The sequence below is a fragment of the Meriones unguiculatus genome, chromosome 8, assembly GCF_030254825.1.
Source record: "Meriones unguiculatus strain TT.TT164.6M chromosome 8, Bangor_MerUng_6.1, whole genome shotgun sequence".
In the NCBI taxonomy this organism is placed as follows: Eukaryota; Metazoa; Chordata; class Mammalia; order Rodentia; family Muridae; genus Meriones; species Meriones unguiculatus.
In genome coordinates this window covers 66,301,190-66,313,841 of record NC_083356.1, presented here as the reverse complement: position 1 = coordinate 66,313,841, position 12,652 = coordinate 66,301,190, and the positions used below count along the sequence as shown (strand labels likewise).

Below are 12,652 nucleotides of genomic sequence, written 5' to 3'. Positions count from 1 at the left end.
GACTGCGACAGTATCCTCAGTGGAAACATGTGGCCAAGGCTATGTTATATATAACCTAGAATAGGCAAAGAACCAGCTGTTTGTACCAGATGTGATTCTGTGGGGCTCAGTAAACTTCCCTGGGTTCTGGGCCCCTGGGGCATACTGCGACACTATCACACATGTATCTTCCTGAAGGTAGCCTTCTCCGTTTTTATCAGGATGTCAACATCTTGTTTGTGGTCTCGGGACTGCTACATGTATACCAGCAAAAGATCGACAGCTTGGAGGATACATGCTTGTTCCTCACACATCCGGGGGAAATGGTGGGCCAGCTGGCAGTGCTTACTGGAGAGCCTCTCATGTTCACCATCAGAGCCAACAGAGACTGCAGCTTTCTGTCCATCTCTAAGGCCCACTTCTATGAGTGAGTCACCTTTTCCCCTTCCTGAACTGTTCTGAATGCTGGAGACACTTCCTGTGCTCCTCTCAGTCCTGCTTACCTGTCTCCTGGGTCCTTTGTCCCTGAGGCCTACTGCTGGCCTCACCTGTTCTTTAGGTGTCATACATTGGTACCCATACACAGGCTCAGTCATGCATTCTGAAAGCCTCCACATGGCTTGTAGTAACTGGCATGAGCTGCTTTCTCTATTGATGTGACTCTGGCCCAGTCATATCTCTGCCAGTACATTCTGTGGCCACATACATTAGGCGATAGAGCTGGAAACAGAGTCTGGCTAATTGCCCATCTGCCTGTTCACAGTAGACCAGGTCTGGGTGGAAAGGCAGGAGTGTCCTGCTCACTCTCCCTCCTTAAATCAGTATAGTTGTTTGGTGTTGTTGTTTCTCGAGACAAGGTTTCTCTGTTTAGCCCTGGCTGTACTGGAACTCACTCTGTAGATGAGCTGGCCTCAAACTCAAAGATCTGCCTGCCCCTGCCTCCCAAGTACTAGGATTAAAGGCTTGTGTTACCACCATTCAGTATAGATTGTTATTAGACATGGAACCAGAAACTTGTATCTGCCTGGATATCCACCAAATGTGTCCTTCAGAGGCCACAGGCTGTATCCCTTGCTAGCTTTCCTGCTTGTTGCTGTGAGTCCCAGAGTACAAGATTAAAAATTATCTTAATTTGTTGTTCACTGGGGGGGAGAGGAGGTTGGTCCATCATTTTTTCTGTTGACCTGCCTCCCCTCACATTCATCTGTGTTAGTCAGCATCCATCTCTCTATCCATATTGCTGAAAGGCCTCTTCATCCATCCCTGATGTCTGTTATGACCTTGTAGCTCTCCTGCCTGAAAGTTGGGTAGATGCTCAGACAGGAAAGCTAGGTCTGGGGCCAGAAGGTAGTGGAAGCACAGCAGCTTAAAAACCATGTTTCAACCAAGGTGCTTTCAAAACAGTAGTAGGGGCAGGGAAGGGAAGGCTTTCTCCAGATGTAGCATCCCTCTCCTAGGACTTGCCTGAATGCCTCTGGCCTGGTACCCTGATGCTGTCCTCTGGTACTTTCAGTATGCTGAGGGTGAGGACCTCGTTTTACAAATGGGAGACATAACCAAAGAAAGCAGTGCCTAGGTCCCTCTGCTAGCCAGGGGCCCCAGGATGAAGCTGAGTTCACCTTCCTCTTGAGCCACATGGATCTTCTCAGAGCTACAGAACATGCTGTCCGTCTGCTGTCCCCTGTCCCTGCCCCTGCCCCATCCATCTGTACCACAGGAAGAAAGCTCAGAAGGATAGTCAGGAGGATGAATAAACTGTGGTTGTCAGGACCCCACAGCCTTTTTTCTTTCTCTTTGCACGTTTGACCTTGGCATAACCTGATCCTTCCTTGCCCATGCATGTGTCTGTGATTCTACAAGTCTGTGTAGGATGCCTGTGTGTGGTCAGTACACGTCCTTGTCCATATGTTTGAGTGTGTCCATATGTTACTGCCTATGTTTGCCTGTTGGTGATTCTCTCTGTGTCCTTATTTGTTTCTCTGAGCCTTTTTTGTATGTATGTATGTGTCTACATATCCTTGTCTATGTCCAGGTCTATGTATATGCACATATGGATATCCTTGTTTGTATATATACATGTCTGATTTGGGACCTATTAATGTTTTTTATTTATGTGACCTTGTTTATGTGTTTTTGTCTATGTGTGTCTGTGTTACATGTGTCCTTGTCCATATGTATCTTTGTGTGTACTGTTCTCTGTATGTACATAACTTTGAATGTCCTTGTTTGCATGTATATGGTTGTATGTGCATAAAAACTCCTAATCAGGTATTTCTCACTCTGTGGATAGGGTCCAGCACATGTCAAGGGAACTCTCATCCAATCTTGTAGATAAAATTATATCCAGTTAGCTTTTCTGACGCTGTCACCATCTTACTGCCCTGGGATGGTGAAGAGACATTACATAACGGGAGCATTATCTAATGCATGAGGCAGCGATCTGTTTTCCTGTTTCTTGTAGACTGGCAGCTCCATCTCCTGTTACTTGGCCAAGAACTGGAGTCCATCAGCCCTGGTTCTTTCTTGCCTTATGTCTATAAATAGCCCACGAGCTGCATAGCTCCCAGTTCTGGGGCTGTCATGATATCCTTGCTGTTTGCCTGCCTTCCCATTTTGTCCATACAGTCAGTAGAGAGATGGCAATATTCTTGGGTCAGAACCTTAGGCACTTTTTACCCACCCAGGATAGACTCCATGCCCTCTATGTTAGTAGTTGCCCTTGAGGCAACTTTTCTAGCATTGTAAGCCTCATGTACTTGCTGTCTGTACTCATTATGTGGTGGGTGGAACTCTGCTGCTAAAACCTAGAGCTTAGGACCTTCATGGAGTGGACAGTCCTGTGGGTGGTCTTCTATTTTCCCCAAATCCATGGTTCCTGTGCAGCTGCGAGTAGAAGGCTGCCTAAAATCAGTGTTTTCTTTCCTCAAAGAGTCCTTCTGTGTTCAGAGGGGTTGAAGGTTCTGTCTGCTCTCAAATGCTATGACATTGTGTGAGAAGAACCTAGTAGGATAAGACTTAAGATGGGGGGGGGGCAAAAGGAGACCGTATGGAAATGGAAATGACTTGATATTGCATGACAGGATCATGAGGGAACGGCCAGATATTGTCCTGGGTGTGGCACACACAGTTGTGAAGAGGATGTCATCCTTTGTTCGGCAGATTGATTTTGCTCTAGACTGGATGGAAATAGAGGCTGGACGTGCCATATACAGGTGAGGCTCACAGATGTATAGTGTACAGAGAAACCCACAGGTAGACAGCATAAAGAGGTGTGCAGTGTACAGAGGCCTGCAGGTGTCTGCATCAATGGGCTTCTGTATTGGTATATAGTGGTTTTGTTGATAGACCAGGCTCCATACCTTGAAGGATGTACAATGAAGAGGATGAGTTTCCATATTCACTTCTCCACCCCTAGCACCCATGGAAACATTCTTTGACATCATCCTTGGTTCTATGAATAGATACAGACACAAATGTATTTTGAACAGACATCTTGCCATGTGCATGCACATAAACCCATATCATCCTATCAAAAGGCCTGAGAGCTCTTTGAAGTAGCTTTTGTAAGGTACTGCTGTGCTAACTGTTCTCAGTATTTTCCTCTGACCCTGGCTGGACTGCCTTTGCTGGCCTCACCTTGGCTTAGGTCATAGACAGAACTGGATTACAGCTGTCAGTTTTTATGATGCTTAAAATTTAAGCTAAGAATAAGTCAAAATATTTATTTGAAGTATTAGTAAACTTATATGTGTTAGCACATATATTTTAAAGTGAAAAGTAGTTGTACTTTATATTATTTATTTACTTACTTATGTGAGATCTACTTACTGCTTTGTAGCCTGGCCAGGAATTCACTATGTAGACCAGGCTAGGCTCTAACTCATAGAGATTCATGTGCCTCTGTCTCCTGAGTACATGGATTAGATGGCGTGCCACCATACCTGACAAGTAACTGTATTTTACAAACCAAAAAATTACCAAGAAGTCTATATTCTTATAATTTGTTGCATCCTGGGGTCTCCATCCTGCTGGTGCTGTAAGCAACTTAGGCTGCTGAGCTGAGCACTTTTGTGTCTCTGCAGGCAAGGGGACAAGTCTGACTGCACATACATCGTCCTCAGTGGCCGGCTGCGCTCTGTGATCCGGAAGGATGATGGGAAAAAACGCCTGGCAGGGGAATATGGCCGAGGAGACCTTGTTGGTGTGGTAGGTGCCAGCTACCTTCTTTTCCCTTCATGACGCTCTGGAGCTGCCTCTGGCTACCTGAAGAGGAGGAGGAGGAAGCCTGAATGACCTGAAGGAAGATGACTACCCCTATCCTCCCTGCTGGCCCTGCCCTTTGTCTGGGACTCTGTCTTAACCTTCTGGGAGATCCAAGATTCTGGTTCCTAGTTTCTGGCTGCTTATTTGCACCCAGTCAGTGCTGAAGCCCTTTTGGATAGTATCCAAAAGACTTGACTGAGGGTAACTAGCAGTTTCCCCTAGCTTCCCAGTACTGCCTACATAGGCAGATTTCTCTGTCCTGAGCTGTTACTGACCAGCTTCCTGCTGTTTTTCTTTTGTTTTGTTTGTTTGTTTTTTCCTTGAGACAGAGTCTTATTTTAGTGCATGCAAGCTTGGAATTTACCATGGACTTGAGCTGGCCTTGGAATTTTGGTGATCCTTTTGCCATGGCTTCCTGAATTTGGATTATAGGCTTCTAAAGTAGTAACTTACATGAAATATGTATATTTTAACATGCATGAGTATTTTGCCTGCAAGTATGTGTGTGCCAGGTGACCAGATTGGCCAGAAGAGAGCATCAGAGGTTACAGTGCTGGCATATGCCCTTAATACCAGCACTCAGAGTGTTAAGGCAGGTGCCTTGGTGAATTCTAGGCCAGCCTGGGTTAGAGTTAAAAAAAAAAAAAAAGAAAGAAAGATATCTTAAAAAGAGGACATCAAATCTCCTAGACATGGAGTTAAATAGATAATTGTGAACCATTTTGTGGGTGCTGGGAATTAAACCTAGATCCTTTGGAAGAGCAGCCAGTGCTCTTTTGTTTTGTTTGTTTTTCTGAGACAGGGTTTCTCTGTGTAGCCCTGTCTGTCCTAGAAATCACTCTGTATACCACACTGGCCTCAAACTCAGAGAGATCCACTTGTCTTTGCCTACCGGAGTGCTATCACCACTCACCTTGTTTTTTTCTGTTCTTTTCTCTTTCTTTCTTTCTTTCTTTCTTTCTTTCTTTCTTTCTTTCTTTCTTTCTTTCTTTCTCTCTCTCTCTCTTCTCTCTCTCTCTCTCTCTTTCTTTCTTGCTTTCTCTCTTTCTTGCTTTCTCTCTTTGTCTCTTTCTTTCTTGACAGTGTTTTACTATCTATCCTTGGCTGTCCTGGAACTCATGTTGCAGCCTAGTGCTCTTAAACCATCGAGACATTTCTCTACCCAAAGCACAAGTATTTTTTTAAAAAGTAACTGTACTTTATAAGCAAAAATTCCCTAAAAGCCTATATTCTTTAATATCTTCTGGTTAGCTGTTTTAACCACACCATATCCTGCTTAGTGTGCCACCTACCACCTCACCCTCCACCTCGCTGGCCCCACCTTACCCTGGCTCTTCTTTGAGACAATGTCTCATTTTATAGTCCCATGTCTCAGTTAATTTCTATTGCTGTAGTAAATTACCCTGATCAAAAGCAACTTGTGGAGGAAAGGGCAAGAAGGCCCACCTGCCTAGTGAGCTCCTTTAACAGAATGGCTCCTGACGTGTGCCTGTAGGCTCGGCAGGATACCGCCAATGTGGCCCCTAGAGGATCATGTGTCTTCTTTAGAGGCATTTCTATCTGAAGGAGTGTTCAGAGTTCCCTGAGATAGCCCTTGCCTGTGTCTGAGGACTATCAGGGTTACTGGGGGTGCCTGTGGCTTCTAGAACGTCCCAGGAGTTTGAAAAGCAGTTACATGTGAGAGTCTACCAGCTTCATACAGTGTTAAGACTTGGTTAGGTCATTTTGCTCCTCCTCTTGCACACAGCTCCTGTAGGCTGCTGTGCTGGCCTTTTTTATGTCAACTTGATACAAGCTAGAGTCATCTTCTAGAAGATGGAACCTCAACTGAGAAAATTCTCCCACCACATTGTGAGGAATTTTCTTGATTGATGATTGGTGTAGAAGGGCTCATTTCACTGTGGGTGGTTTAAGAAAGCAGGCTGAGCAAGCCAAGAGGAGCAAACCAAATAACATTTCTGCACAGCCTCTGCTTTAGTTCTGCCTCCAGGTTTTAGCTCTGCTTGAGTCCCTGCCCTGACTTCCTGTGTGGTGGATTGTTACCCAAAAGTATAAGATGCAATAAGCCCTTCCCTCCCCAGCTGCTTATGGTCATTATATTTTATCACTGCGATAGAAACTCTTAAGACAGCCAGGATACACCCGACCTGCACAAAACTTGGCTAGACTCCAGGTGTGGTCAGCCTGGCCCTCCTGGAACATTGGCTGATATGTGAGACCCCAGAGTCTGGCTCTTTTTCCTTAGGTGGAGACACTAACCCACCAGGCCAGAGCAACCACGGTGCATGCCGTCCGAGACTCAGAACTGGCCAAGCTGCCAGCAGGAGCTCTGACATCCATCAAGCGCAGATACCCACAGGTGAGAGCACACAGGAGTTCTAACTACACTTCTGACCCAGGTGAGCATTTACTCAAGTGTGTATAGGCACACTATGGAACAAGCGGGTGGGAACTTGTAAAAGTAACACATTAGGTCATGCCCTCAGACAGGGACTCTTTTACTCATTTTTGTATGACACTGTTCCTGGGGAAACATGAGCAAAAACAAAATTCTTTCAGATAAGGAACTGATGACAGACAACCAAATTGCAACTTGACAACGCAGTGATTTTCGTTGGGATTTCTTAAAGGAATATGGTGAGGGGTTACTTACAGGTGTAGACATGACCCAAAGACAGCTGCACACCAAAGTGAACCCCAGCATGGGTTCAGAAAGGTTGGATAATGTCTTTTCCGCATAGTTGTCAGACAGCCCAGTTGGTCTGAGAGTGTCTTTCAGCAGACCCTACTGCTTATATAACACTTTTGTGTGGAAGAAGCCTTGTATATGTGGTAGGTTTGGGGAGTTTACTTTCTGAGTCTAAGGAACTGCTTTAGAATATGCTGTGTCTGAAGGAGCATCCCTGTAAGACGGAAGGCTTTTTATATAGGAGGAGGTTGCTACACCATGTCTAAAGCTCAGGACAGCAACTTGAAGAGAGCTTTGGTAGCAGGTGGGGGTTGGTAGAAGAGGAGTACTTAGGCTGCATTTCTGAGCTGTTGGTCAGCTACCTTTTCTGGTTGTCCTCCTTCCCTGTGAGTGACAAGATTATCACAAGAGAGAAAGGAAAACCCCAGTGAACCCAAGATGGTTTTCCTACTCAGCATCCTGTCCTTATTCTCAAAACTGCTTTCCAGTGTCTATTTTCTTTCTTTTCCAGCTTTGCTCCTCTTCTTCCTTCTCTCTCACTCTCCCTCCCTCCCTCCCTTTCTCTCCTTTTCTTTCTTCTTTTTTCCTTCTTTTTTTTTTTTTTTGTGTGTGTGTGTGTTATTAAGAATGAAACCCAGGGCCTTCATGCTTGTAATTGTACATGAATGAACTAGTACAAAATGTGTTCTTTTGTGAATGGTCTAGCAGTATCCCACTGTGCACCTCAGTCCATCTGTCTGTTCTCCAGCTGGTGAGTGTTGGCATGATTTCTGTTTTGGGACTGTTGGGTTTAAAAGGCTGCTGAACTCCCTGTCTCAAAAAAGATTAGTCTCACTTTGAATTTGTTTGTTTTTAAATGTTGCAGTTTCATTAATTTGTTTATTTGTCAGGGCCTTGTATATACTCTGCAAGCACTATACCACTCAACTACATCTCCAGCTCTTGTTAAGTTCTATTTTGAGACAGGGTGTTGCTAAGTTTCCAGGCTGGCCTTGAACTTATTTTGTGGTCCAGGTAGACCTCAAACTTCCTCATCTCTCAGCCTCCCACTGCTGGTATGAAAAGTGTACATTATCATGCTTTGCTATTATAGGTGTGTGTTTGTTTATTTTGGCTCTTAGCCTCTAAAGAGAAACATTCATACATTTATAATAAGATTCTGTGAGTACTCCCAAAGGGTTGTTTATGAAATAGGACTCCTGAGGTGGGTGAAGGGACAGTGGAATTTTCTGTATTCTTTTCTTTCTGCCTTGTACGTGTTTCAAATCTTCTGTCACAGTAGCCCATTTAAGATAAGCCTTATCTGGAAACATCATGCTTTCTGCCTTACTTCTCTACTCAGACTATTTTTTTCTTATATATAAAAATTAGAACAGTTTCATTCAGATCTTCTGTTATCTATTACCCCACCATCCTGGGGTAAAAAAGCATCCCTAATTTAGCTTGCTGGAAGTGGCACTGGTGACACCTAATTGATGTCAAGCAAAGCCAGGTGCCCCTGTCTGAGATGAACTCTACTCTCAGGTAGCCTTTGCTGTGTCTGGGGGTCATAGATGGCTTCCTTTGGTCATTTGCTACCTAGAATGAATGTGAGACCCTGGAGCTCAAGGTTACAGAGTGCACTTTTTGCACCTTTCATGTTTCCATTTCTTTGCTGTCACCCCTGGACTGAGCAACCACCCTATGCCAACAGAGTCAAGCTCCTTTTTCCTGGTGGCTTCATTTCTTTTTCTTTTATTGTGATAAAATACCCTGACAAAAGAAACTCAAAGGCAAATGTTTCATTTTGCTCACAGTCCCATATTACTGACCCTCATAATAGGGAAACCACAGTGACAGGAGCAAGAGGAAACATTTGTCATATTCATAATCAAGAACAGGGAGCAATGAATGCACACATGGTATTGCTCATCTCACTTTTCCCAATCAAGACTACCCCAATAGGCATGTCTAGGGCTCATCTCTCAGATAACTCCTGTATTTGTCATGTTGGCAATTAGCACTGTCTCATCTGGTCATCTATAGCTCTATTGATTTCTAGTCACTGACAGTTTTGAAAAAGGAAAACTAGTGTGCTGTTTAACATCATTATGACATTTCAGTTCCCAGAATTTTCCTTCTTTTTCTACCCCAAGGTTGTAACCCGACTGATTCATCTCTTGGGTGAGAAGATCTTAGGCAGCCTCCAGCAGGGGTCTGCAACAGGTGGGTCTCAGCCCTATTTTGGAGCTCTTCCTCATCCCACTGCCGCATCCTTCCCCAGGCAGAGGTAGAAGAAGGAAGCAAAGAGGCTAGAGCAGACCACTGGAGCATTGTGGGATAGCTGCAGGACTCTTGAAAACATCCAGTAACTCCCACCAAACACAACTCTGAGTAAGGAGGACTTAGATTTTGACAGTGCCAGTATAGATGTCAAGATAGGTCTCCACAGAGGCAGTACATAGGAAAGCGCAACTATTTGTGAAAAGAAATGTGACAGATCTACCTTTGGTTCTTGCAGACTTACTAGTAAAAGGAAATAGAGGATGAAGCCACTGGAGGAGTGGTGCAGTTTGAGGCTACTGTGGTGTGTCATGTGCCAAGTATAAGAAGATGATGAAATAACTGTAGGGTATCAGGAACTAAAACTCTACCCAGAAGGTTTGTTCTCTTCTAGCTCTCAGAGTATCCATAACTTTGGAGCTGCTGGTCACTCTGTGTTCCAGGGCTGTCTTCTCTCCCTGAATCGCAGATATATGAGAGCTCTGATGTTATGCTTTGGCTCTTTACTGTTCTGTGTACACTATGCCCATGGCTCTCTCCTGCCTCCACCTCCACGTTCCCTGCCTAGGTTACCAGTATTCATTTTTGTACACACCTCTAGTTCTCCTCACCTAGTCTGCTCATCTTTTATTTTATTTTTCACTAGTTCTCCCAGGCTAGCTCATTTTTGGCCTGTCCCTCTACTGATACAGCTTTATATCTGTTTTTACAACTGAGACTGGTGTACAGTACTGAATGTTTGTTGAAAAGACAAATTCATGGGTAAACATGCTGCTATTTAACTATTTACTCTGAGTATGCCTGGATTTGAGTCACATCTGATATTTTAAGTATTATGGGTTTCTTGTTGTTTTGGGTTTTTGAGACAAGGCTTCTCTATGTATCCTTGGGCTATCCTGGACTTTCTTTGTAGACCAGGCTGGCCTTGAACTCACAGAGATCCACCTGCCTCTGCCTCCTTGAGTGCTGGGATCACAGGTTGCACCGTGCCTGGCTAACTTTGTGTACTATATTAAGCTAACTGTCTGTGCTGGCAGTTTGCACACAGCAATGAGAAGCTGTGATCCAGAATGAATTAATCTTAACGTCATCAATTTGTAAAGGTCTATTTCCATATGATATCATATTCTGAAGTTCTGAGTAGACTTGAATTTTAGGAGAGACTCATACTGTTCAATACATACTATTGCTTTTTTACTTTGCTTTCAGCCTGTCTGACAGTTACGTTTGAAATAAGTTTCTTAAAGGAAAACATAGTGAGGCTATGTTGGTAATGAACTCTTCTGGCAGTCTTTATCTTTTACTTTAACTATTTAGACCACTTATATATAACATAACTACTCTGTTAGGATTTATGTCTACTATCTTATTTTTTTATTTTCTTCCAATATTATTTTTATTTTTGGTTACTTAACCTTGTTTTGTTTTAAGACAGGGTTTCTCTGTGTAGCCCTGGCTATCGTTAACTCATTTTGTAAACCAAGCTGGCCTTGAACTCAAGAAGATCCACCTGCCTGTGCCTCCTGTGTGCTGGGATTAAAGGAGTGCACCAGCACTGCCCAGCCTACTTACACATTTTTATTAGTTCTATTTTTATTAGTTCTGATTTCCACACTTTCTTTGTTGGATGGTTTCTGTGGTCACTCTGGAAACTACAGTATTTTATTCTTATCTATTAATAGCAATAATTTTTATTTTAAGTGGAATGAGTACCTTAGCATCTACTGTTTATATCACGTTGTTGTGGGACCTCTTGATGTGTTGTGGGTTTTTTTTTTGTTGTTGTTGTTGTTGTTTGAATTCTTAAGATTTATTTATTTTTATTTTATATATCTGTGTGTTTTGTCTGCATATGTCTGTGCATTACTGCATGCAGTGACCTTGCAGGCCAGAAGAGGGTGTTACAGACAGTTTTGAGCCACCATATGGGTGCTAATAACTGAACCTGGTTCTTCTGAAATAGCAGTCAGTGCTCTTTACCACTGAGCTATCTCACCAGACTTTGAGATGTGTTTTAACCATTACTTTTGCATGCCTTGAGAACTAAACGTTTGCTTTCAAAAATCTGCAATCCAAAATCCAAAAACTTTTTAAGTGTCATGTCAACATTCAGAAGTTCTGAATTTAGGGGTATTTGCCACTTTCAGTTTAGGAATGTTGAACCAGCAGTATGGAAATATTCCCAAATCTGAAAAAGCCAGAACTCCAAAACACTCTGGCCTTAGTGATTTCAGTTACATGACGCTCAACTTGCCTTTAAATTGTTCTCATCTTTACTTTTTGGAAATGTGAAAATCTTTGCATTTACGCCTTTTGAGGTTAGTTTTGCTTTATTCTGTAGATTTATATCTTTTAGTAAATTTGAGAAATTGTTTGCCTTTATTTCTTTACATCTTCTTTTAACCTTGTATTCTTTCTTTTCTTCTGAAAACAAAATGTCATAAATGCTGGGCCTTTGTCCCAAAGGTATCTGGGGCACTGTTCCCTCTTTTATCTTTTTTGTCTCTATGATGTTCAAATAGAATTGTTGCTGTCCTCAATATTACTTGCCCTTTCCTGTCACCTTGATTCTCCTATTTCACCTATACAAAGTGGTTTTTTTTTAAAAAAAAATTTCTTTAGTTGTTATTATTATTTTGAGACAGGATCTTGCTGTGTATCCTAGGCTGGCCTGTGACTAATTATATAGCCCAGACTGACCTAGAACTTGCCACCTCCTGTTCTAGTCTCTCTCTTTAGTGTCATATTCCTCTGCTGGGATTACAAATTTATGCCACCATCATTCCTGGCCCTCAGAGACATTTTCATTTGTTGTTGTATTTGTCTTTTGCTTTGTTTTATTTTGCTAAGGTTTTCTGTTTGTTTCAGAAATGTTCATGATTTCATGATTACTGGCTGTTACTGGTTGTATTTCATTTCATTGTTCCTAGCAAATAGCTCCAACTTATATACTATTGTCTGCCGACTGACTCTTCTCATTCAAATTAAGATTCCTTGTTCTAGGAGCTCGTGCCTTTAATCCCAGCACTCAGGAGGCAGAAGCAAGTAAACCTCTGAGCCTGAGGCCAGCCTGGTCTACTACGGGAGTTCCAAGACAGCCAGGGATACACAGAGAAACTATTCCAAATGTTCTCTGTCTCAAAATATTCCTGTCTCAAAACAAACAAACAAACAAAAAGATTGCCTGCTGTTGGTGTACATGGTAATTCACTGCATACCAAAGTTTTCAATGTATATATTGTATTAAATAAGTATATATATATTTGAATATTATATTCCCATTTAAATCTTCTGTGGCTGTCAGTGTGTTTGTATTCACAGCTCAAGTTCTGCCCTACTTGTGCGGACTGTGATTTTTAAATGTTAACTCTGTTGCCAGGGTTCTAGTAGTTTGGTCAGCCTGTGTTTCCTTGAGCAGGTATGCTTGCTCTGTACCATCCTTTGTTCTGTTCCTCTTTG

At 42.8% G+C, this 12,652-nt stretch overlaps 1 protein-coding gene across 14 annotated transcripts in view; it reads left to right on the top strand.

Moving 5' to 3' along the window:
* Positions 1 to 12,652, top strand: part of Pnpla7 (patatin like phospholipase domain containing 7) — a 70,703-nt gene that overhangs the window by 32,355 nt on the left and 25,696 nt on the right. For all 14 annotated transcript variants that reach the window (XR_009593739.1, XR_009593737.1, XR_009593738.1 and 11 more), the window contains 5 exons: positions 201 to 406; positions 3,060 to 3,191; positions 4,062 to 4,185; positions 6,488 to 6,601; positions 9,067 to 9,136. Coding sequence is in view for 11 of the 14 variants with exons in the window: in XM_060389645.1 (XP_060245628.1) it covers positions 201 to 406; positions 3,060 to 3,191; positions 4,062 to 4,185; positions 6,488 to 6,601; positions 9,067 to 9,136 (646 nt within the window). In the remaining 3 variants the exon portion in view is untranslated. The remainder of the gene's footprint in view (positions 1 to 200; positions 407 to 3,059; positions 3,192 to 4,061; positions 4,186 to 6,487; positions 6,602 to 9,066; positions 9,137 to 12,652) is intronic.